The sequence below is a fragment of the Microtus ochrogaster genome, unplaced genomic scaffold (assembly GCF_000317375.1).
Source record: "Microtus ochrogaster isolate Prairie Vole_2 unplaced genomic scaffold, MicOch1.0 UNK14, whole genome shotgun sequence".
Classification (NCBI taxonomy): domain Eukaryota; kingdom Metazoa; phylum Chordata; class Mammalia; order Rodentia; family Cricetidae; genus Microtus; species Microtus ochrogaster.
Window position 1 is genome coordinate 1,544,970 of NW_004949112.1, and position 9,192 is coordinate 1,554,161.

Sequence of the window (9,192 nt, forward strand, 5' to 3'; positions counted from 1 at the left end):
AGAGCATTGCCTGCTCTTCCAAAGGTCCTGAGTTCAATTCCCAGCAACCACATGGTGGCTCACAACCATCTGTAAAGAGGTCTGGCGCCCTCTTCTGGCCTTCAGGCATACAGACAGAATATTGTATACATAATAAATAAATATTAAAAAAAAAAGAATCTCAATTCAAGCATCTGACATGGAGGTGGTACTAGACTACTCCTGTACAACACCCCATGTGGTTACTCTCTCGTCATTGTGTCGGGAGCTCAGACTGACAGAGTGACAGATGCTTTTAAATAAGCATGGGTCTATCAAAGGAAGAGCCATAATCCAACTCTAGAGCCAGATTTTCAATAAAGAACAGCATAAAACATTTTTAACATTTTATCAAAAAGTCATCTGAATTTCTACTAACTCAGATCCAGTAACCAGAGCTCAGAGATAAATTCTGAGGTCAAGCCCATAAATGTGGGTGGGAGACAGCAAAAATATCTAAACCATTTCTGTCTCAGCTCCATGCTGCAACAAAACTACAGAGACAAACTTTTCAATAAAACAGGCATATATAATTTTCTTGAGAAACAGACAAAACCCTTTAATAAAACAAAACTTTTAAACCAGAATTAACCTAAAATGGTTAAATTTTTAACTTATATATTTTTTCATACCCTAACCAATAATAATTTGTAGCCAACCCCTCTAAATGATCACAGATGTTTATAACCCATTGGGTCTGAATGACCAAAGCAGCTCTGGTGGAGGGAAGTCTGGCTACAGTGTCACAGCACGGCCACCACAGTTGTCCAGGCGCGTAGCACCCAGGGCAGGTCAAGGGAACCAATCCACCAGCACGGGAGGGGGCAGGGTGACATGCAGCATGGGGGGAAAAGATTGTTAACTTTTCCAGCTATAGCAATTGACCCCAGCTTCTCTTGTTCAGTGTTTGAAATCCTACTGGGGCACATTGGCCCCCTACAACTGTGGCTGGTGGCCTTGCTACATTGTAACAACAAGGCTGCATAGCCCAGCTACCTGTCCACACAAGCGTGCTGCCCAGCAGCCTGTGTTTATACCACAAACCTGTCCGCGTTGTACCTGCACTACAGGCCAGGGCTGGCTCCTTTCAGTGAAATGTTTAAGGTGGGTAGAGGCTGTCTGTCTCATCCCTTTTAGGAAAATACACCCCTATGCTCACGACCCTATCTCTAAAGTCCTGGAAGTGATCCAACATCAAAGTCAAAGTAGTAGTGATTTGAGTCACATGAGTCTCGTAAGTCAGAAAGAGGATACACGAAAGACAAAAACAAAACAGTACAGAGAACAAAACAGTCCTCCTGATGCCTGGAGGCAAAACTGTAAGGAAGACGACAGCCTCAAGCTGTTTTGCATGAGCATCTTCTGCATCTTTCTACAGAAACCAGACAGATCAACTCATACAGAAGGGCCTTGGAGGCGTCTCCCCAGGTACCCACCTGTGATCTTTCTGCGTGTATATGTAGACCATCTACAGGTTCTCACAGATTCTGGGCCTATTTTGAAAGAGACACAAAAAGAAACGTATGCACCAGGGTTGCCGCTGGCAGAAGCTGAGGAGGCAGTGAGGCGGACAGCAGCCCAAGAGGAGCACAGTGCCACCGCCCGTGCCGGCCTGAGGAGCACAGTGCCACCGCCCGTGCCGGCCTGAGGAGCTCCCTCTGAAGCGTGGGAGGAGATGCTGTGAGACGTGGATTCATGATATGAATTCATTTGAAAAACCTCTTGGGGGTATGACTGTGATTTCTGATGAAACCAGGTTGGAATAATTTTCATGATATTTGTATATGTGTGCATATATGGGGTACTTTTGGATATGTTCCTGCTGCTGTACTTGAGTGAGTTCAACAAGTGTGATGAGAAAAAGGAGAGAGGACTTCCTGCTGGGGATGGTCTAGAGCCAGGGCAGAAGGAGGAGGACTTCCTGCTGGAGATGTTCTGGAGCCAGGGCAGAAGCCTCATGAAGGTCCTGGAGAAATGGGGAAATCAGTCATTCCTAAAGAGGATCAAGAAAAGCTGAAAGAGATGTGTAAAATCAATCAGTTAATTTAATGGCAAGTGAGATGACTGCACTCAACAGATCTTTACCAGATGTGAGCTTAGAGGGGTACTTCTTCCACCTCCAGAGACAGCTATGGTTTTTTTTACCCCTTGTAGCCACAGAAGATATGTATATGTTATATATGTGTATTTATATATATACATACATACACACACATATATCTTCTCCATTATGGAAAAGAAGAGATTCTAGACCTCTAGACAGCAGTACCAAATTGCATGCATAAAAGTTCTTTAAAAAGGAGCTGGAGAGATGAGGCTCAAGAGTTAAGAGAGGGCACTGCTCTTCAGAGGACCCAAATATGACTCCATGCACCTACAGTGAGCAGCTCACTGTCTGATGGAAGCATCACCTGAGATCCTGGCACCCATATACCCAAAGAGTTTGGGATGATTAGGCGGAAGCTCCATCCCCCTCTCTCCACCAGACTCTGCATCCTAAGAAAACCAGCCAAATAGCCCCTCCCCTCAGAAAGCCCACCAAGAGTTAGCCCTCTCCCCAAGGCTGCTCGAGACCGTGCCTACTGGCTATTTAAGACCTGGCCCATAGATCTGCTGTGTGTGTCCTCCTTCCTGTTCTTCTCTCTGCCTTCCTGAGGCCCACCTGGGAGCACTCTGCTTTGCATTGCCTTGTTTATTAGAGAGAGAGGGAGGGAGGGAGAGAGGGTGGGGAGAGAGGGAGGGAGGAAGGAGAGAGAGAGAGAGAGAGAGAGAGAGAGAGAGAAAGAGAAAGAGAGAAATGTACACACAAGAACACAGAAAACTTGCCGGCTTACTGAAGGCTCCACAGGGCCGTGGTCCTGGTAGACTTGAGGATCCCAGAGAGCCCCTAAAATGTAATGCCCAGATGACAGAGTCCCCCCCCCCAAAACCAACTAGGAGACCGAGTCCTGTATGTAAAAGCAAAGAGCCTTTATTCTTACACAAGTTTACAAACTCGGACTCTCCGTGTGTCCAACGTATTGGAGTGATCGGAGAGCCTGGAGCTCAGTTAGGGTTGAGTTTTTATAGTAACAGGTAGGGGTGAGGGATTTCTAAGGCTCAGGACCCCTGATTGGCTGACATTTGTCTAGGGGTGTCCTGGTGAAAAGCGATGGCTGTGTGCTGGCAGGTGATCCTATCTACAGTGGTTGGAACATTGGGAATTTCCTTTGGATGGTCTGTTCCTGTGTGGTGCAGGCTTAGGGCTTTTCCTGGAACCTGGTACTGCCTGCTATGGCAGCTGTGCAGCCTGGGCCCCACGTGTGGTCAGGCTATCCTGAGCCCCACATGACCTGAGCCCCGCATGTGTGGTCAGGCTATCCTGAGCCCCACATGACCTGAGCCCCCCATGTGTGGTCAGGCTATCCTGATCCCCACATGTGTGGTCAGGATGCCCTAGGCCCCACATGGCCTGAGCCCACATGTGTGGTCAGGATGCCCTGGGCCTCACATGGCCTGAGCTCCCATGTGTGGTCAGGATGCCCTGGGCCTCACAGTTACTAATACAACAAGAGGCCCAGGGGTGCAGGAGTCGAGGGGCCGAGGCAGCTACTCAGCTCTGAGGCTTGTGCACAAAATCAGTGAGAAAGCAGGTCACCGTGTGGTGGAGCAGACACCTAAAGACTTTGAGGGGCCCTGGGAAGCTGGAGCCTGAGAAAGGAAGAGATGTCCTTCTGTCCTTAGAGTGGTGTGTTAGTTTGCTTTCTGCTGCTATGACATACAGCACGGCCAAACCTGGGGAGGAAAGAGTTTATTTCAGCTCAAAGTTTATAGTCCATCATGAATGAAGTCAGAGCAGGAACCTGGAGGCAGTGACTGAGGCAGAGGCCATGGAGGAGTGCTGCCTGCTGGCTTGCTCTCGGTGGTTTGCTCTGCCTGCTTTCTCTACAATCCAGGAGCACCGGATTGGGGTGGCATTGCTCACAGTGGGGTTAATCAATAAAATGCCCCATAAACCTGCCTGCAGGCCATCTGATGGAAGCATGTTCTCAGTGGAGGAGGTATCCTAGGTAACACCCCACTCGTCCAGCTGACCACCACCGACAAACACTAACCAGTAGAGATGAGCACAGACAAGCCCAGTGGTGCCAAGGCAGAGCCTGCAAGTTAAAACACATGGTTTCCTTGGTCAGTCAACAGTGAAGGGCAACAGATAGAGAAATGGAACCCTTAACACATTGCTACCAGTTCCTGAAATCGGTGACCACAGGGCCACATTTGAACTGGCAGTGCCACCCCAGACAGGTGCCCAAGGGAACAAAACAGGAACCACAAGGACTTTATGAGTCAGGACACCATCGTCAATCACAGTCAGGGAATGGGAGTAACCCACAAGTGCTAGTGGGATGGTAGGCCACACATGGCCTTCCCACACAGCAGACTGTTGACAGCCACAGCGAGCGTGGCAGTTGGTGGCCAGTGCTACGTGGGTCCACACACAGACTAACCTCATGGCTTAGCAAGTCAAAGAGACAAAAGCAGCTTCATTGACTGTGGCGGCAGGGTGGGAGATGAGCCTGTGTCTAGCCAGTTCTGAGCACACACTGGATGCTGACAAGGGTGTGTTCTGAGGTATGTAAATTATTTTTCAGTGAAATGGTTACCAGAAAATGGCCAAAAATACTAGTCCAGCTAGTACTGTAGAGTCTCAGGAACAGGAAGTAACACTGCCCATCCCTTGAGCTCTGGCCCACAAACAGGTGTTGCATGCGACTGTTTCTGGCAGGTGCAGGGCCACCTAGGCCTGGGGAAGAAGGAACTCCAGGCAGCTTGAATCTGTGTTAGCACAGTGAGAGAATACAGTGTTGATGGGTACTGTGGCCAGTCTCTTCTTGCAGAAGAGGTTACATGGAACAGTGAAGCCGAGCCCGCATCTGACCCTATGCCTGGTCTCTACCGTCCTAGGGCAGAGTTCTCGTCCCTCCTCCGTGCTCTCCTGACCCGCCAGCAGCTGGCATGTAGTGGAAGCACCCATTCCTTGTGGACTGAGCATGATGGGAAGATGTGAGAAATACAGCCATCAGTGGTGTTGATGTAGTCTAGGACCACAGGGGCCACCTGAAACCATGACAGTGCACAGCCCTATAGACGTTTTTCCATTTCCACAAATTCCCACAGAGCTCATAAATCAGGTTCAGTGAAAACAACTCAAGCAGAGTAGCTGAGCCAGTACTGGGGTAAAAGCTGCGGGGATGGATGTGAGCTCCCCGAGCTCAGCATACCCTGTGGTACGTCTAATAACGCCTCTCTGGCATGTCACACCTCCATGACCACTGTCCCCGCCCGCCCTCTAGAGCCCTTAGGACCTGAGTAGAGTAGCACTGCAGCTCTCTTCAGAGGAGTCTGCTCTCAGGAGTGGATTCTCTCCTGCCACCTAATGGCATGCAGCCACCGCCCTCAGGACAGCAGGCCTGCCTGGAAGGGTCTACCGGCTGAGTCACCTACTGGCCTGAGCACTGTGGTTCTAACAATGGCTGGGTAACAGCTAAGTAACAAAAGCTTGCAAAACTTCCAGCTTGATATGCTAGATCAAGGACGACTCATGAGGTGGGGGTGTCAAAAGAGCCCGCCCATCATCCTCAGTTTAAAACCTAAAGCATATAGATTATTTATTTCTGAAATGTTCCATTTAATATTTCCAAACCACACTTGATCCTGTTAAGTAATTAAAACTCTAGAAGGTCAAACTATGAATAAGGAAAAGCTACTGTATCACATTTAATTTTCATACACCCCCTGAGGTAGCTGTTAGGACCACAAAAATGGCTGTGATCAGGTAAGAGATGGATTTAACCTGCTGTCTTCAGTGGTCAAGCCTAGTCAGGAGACAAAAAGATTCAGAGAGGTACAGTACGCCCCATCCGCCCCATCACACTGCTAATTAAGGGTGGGGCTGGCCTCAAAAGCAGACAGGAACACTCCTGGAGGGGCTGTGCTCAAACTCCTGACTCCTGTCTTCTCTTACAGCTTTCCCAGGACTCAAGGCCACTTGTCCACCCCTCTCCACCTTCTATTTCCTTTTTGTGATCTTTGTGCTGTCCACCATCTTCTACTGCCACCGGCGCCTGGCTCTGGTGCCTGACCCCTGGGCCTCTTCAGCCCTTGTGGTCTTAGCCCCAAGAAACCTGCCCCAGGAGGGCATGTTCACCATCAATGCCAAAGGCCGCCTGGGGAACCAGATGGGCGAGTATGCCACCCTGTTCGCACTGGCCAGGATGAACGGAAAGCCCGCATTCATCCCCGCATCCATGCACAGCACCCTGGCGCCCATCTTCAGGATCAGCCTCCCGGTGCTGCACAGTGACACCAACAAGAAGATCCCATGGCACAACTACCACCTCAACGACTGGATGGAGGAGCGGTACCGCCACATCCCGGGACGCTATGTGCGCCTCACAGGGTACCCGTGCTCCTGGACCTTCTACCACCACCTGCGCTCAGAGATCCTGCAGGAGTTCACCCTGCACGACCATGTGCGTGAGGAGGCCCAGGTCTTCCTGCGTGGCCTGCGGGTGAATGGGGTCCAGCCGAGTACGTTTGTGGGTGTCCATGTGCGCCGGGGGGACTATGTGCATGTCATGCCCAACGTTTGGAAGGGCGTGGTGGCTGACCGGGGTTACTTGGAACAGGCCCTGGACAGGTTCCGGGCACGCTATCGGTCTCCCGTCTTTGTAGTCACCAGTGATGACATGGCCTGGTGCCGGAAGAGCATCAGTGTCTCCCGAGGGGACGTGTCGTTTGCTGGCAATGGCCTTCAGGGGTCCCCCGCCAGGGACATTGCACTGCTCATGCAATGCAACCACACTGTCATCACCGTGGGCACCTTTGGAATCTGGGCCGCCTACCTCACAGGTGGGGATACTGTTTACCTGGCTAATTTTACTCAGCCCAACTCCCCCTTCCACATGGTTTTCAAGCCACAAGCAGCCTACCTCCCCAACTGGGTAGGCATCGCTGCTGACCTGCTACAGGCGCAGCAGAGGAACCTTTAGTGGTGCCTCAACCTGGGCCCCCCCAAGAGGCATTGGAGGCTGTTTTGTACCTACTCAGGTTGCCACGTAAAGTTCCAGCTCAGCCTTCCGTGTTTCTCGGCTGAGAGATTTGGGTCAGTGATGTCACCTCGCTGCCCTCCTGTGCACCCTGAGCATGTGAGCGCAGTCTCGAGTTACCTCAGCAGCGGCAGGCACAGGTGACTGTTCCTCTGTATCCACTGCAGGCCTAGCATGCTGCGTCTGGAAGTCTGGAATGCTTTCAACCGGAGGGCAGTGTCTTAGCTAGGGTTTCTGTGGCTGTGATGAGACACCAGGGCGGTAAACAGTCTGCAGAGGAAGGTGCCTATTTAAACTCACACTTCACAGTCCATCACTGAGGGCAGTCAGAGCAAGAACTCAACCAGCAGGACCCTGGGGCTGGAGCTGATACAGAGGCCTTGGAGGAGTGCCACTACCTGCTTGCTCCTCATGGCTGAGCCCTCTGCCTTGGCTGACCCAGGACCACCTGCCTGCACTGGCATATCTGATGGGAGTGGCTTTCCTGCTGATCCTCTCTCTTCAGAGAGCCTCAGCTCCTGTCAAGCTGACATAAAGCTAGCCAGCAGAGCCAGCTTTGCGCCGTCCTTCCCCGTCACCCACCAGCATGTAGGGTCCTGGGGGCTGTTTGGTGGTGGTGCGGCTCCTGCTCAGGAGTTATGGGGCATGGCACTTCCAGCCACTGGGAGCTTGAGCTTTGGGGCATGACCTTATCAGGAAAGGGAAGTTGGAGGGGCAGGCCTGATGCAGGTGCCGGGTGGGCAGCTGTGCGGATATTCAGTCACACTGAACTCCAGGCTGTGTTTGTGTTTGCGTTAACTAAATAAAATCAACCTTGGTTCAGGGGTGGAGTCAGCTCGTAGGCTGGAGCTGGCCACGGAGAGTCCAGAGTCCAGAGGAGCCAGAATGTGGAGAGAGTTGCACAGGGAGGAGGGCAGGACTGGAGTTTCTCGCTTGCTTTTTGGTTTGGAATGAACGGAGAGACAAGTCTCTTTCTGGGAAAAGAGGCCAAAAAGGAAGGTCAGCTGCTTGCTTCTCAGCCTCTCTGATCCAGCAGGTTTTCACCCCTACATCTGACTTCTGGTCTTTGTTGGTAAATAGACCTAGTTCAAACCTGTGTATCTCTCCAGGCTGAGTGGCCTGCAGGGCACTGACTGCAGGGCTGTGGGGCCACAGATGATAATTAAAACAGCAGTAGATTCGTGTGCAGTCACTAAGCTGACAGACAACCCCTCTGGTAGCGGGAAGAATCATGAAAGGGCACCCTGAGCAGCGGGGCCCAGGAGGAGCAGCAGGCGCTCCAAGGCACAGCTCTCCAGGAAGCCTGACCCTGGCCAGCCACAGCCCTGTCCTGCTGGAGCCTGGGCTTGAGGCTGCTCAGTGAGGCCTGTTGGGGCTGCCTGGTCTCGGTCTGCTTTCTGTTGCTGTCACCAAGTCTCTGGATGTGGCACTAGTATCTGCCTCATGCTGGGACACTAGGGCTGGGGCAAAACAGAGCCCCAGACTCTTGTAACACCACCACCTCACTGAGTTCTGTCTTCTCAGCCTAACCTGTGGCTTCTCTACAGTCATCTCCAGGGGGCTCGGCACACCCGAAAACATGGAGGTACCAGAATTTTTAATTCTCCTTTGCTTGCTCACACATACACACACACACACACACACACACACACACACACACACACACACGCGTTTTTTGTTTTGTTTGTTTGTTTGACAGAGTTTCTCTCTGTAGCCTTGGCTGTCCTGGAACTCACTCTGTAGACTTCAAACTGGCTTTGAACTCACAGAGATGCACCTGCCTCAGCCTCCCGAGTGCTGGGATAAAAGGCGGCACCACACCCAGCTGAAAGAGTCTTACTCTGTGGCACAGGCTGATCTTGAACTCAAGGTAATCCTCCTGCCTCAGCCTTCTGAGTGCCAGGATTGTAGTCAAGTGCTAACACACCCAGTTTCCACATGTCCTTGTAGAGACTCCAGTCGAGCTGGGTCAGAAAGACACACCACACCCTAGCACACACACACCCCAGAATATACACCCCAGCACACACACACACCAGAATATACACCCCAGCACACACACACCCCAGAATATACACCCCAGCAC

At 51.5% G+C, this 9,192-nt stretch overlaps 1 protein-coding gene across 1 annotated transcript in view; it reads left to right on the forward strand.

Annotated features, from left to right (window-relative positions):
- LOC102001037 (galactoside 2-alpha-L-fucosyltransferase 3) overlaps positions 1 to 7,556 on the forward strand; it is a 14,843-nt gene extending 7,287 nt beyond the window's left edge. Inside the window, exon 2 of the mRNA XM_013353651.2 lies at positions 6,025 to 7,556. Within this exon, the coding sequence (XP_013209105.1) occupies positions 6,198 to 7,049 (852 nt within the window). The 5' untranslated portion in view covers positions 6,025 to 6,197 and the 3' untranslated portion in view covers positions 7,050 to 7,556. The remainder of the gene's footprint in view (positions 1 to 6,024) is intronic.
- The last annotated feature ends 1,636 nt before the right edge of the window (positions 7,557 to 9,192 follow it).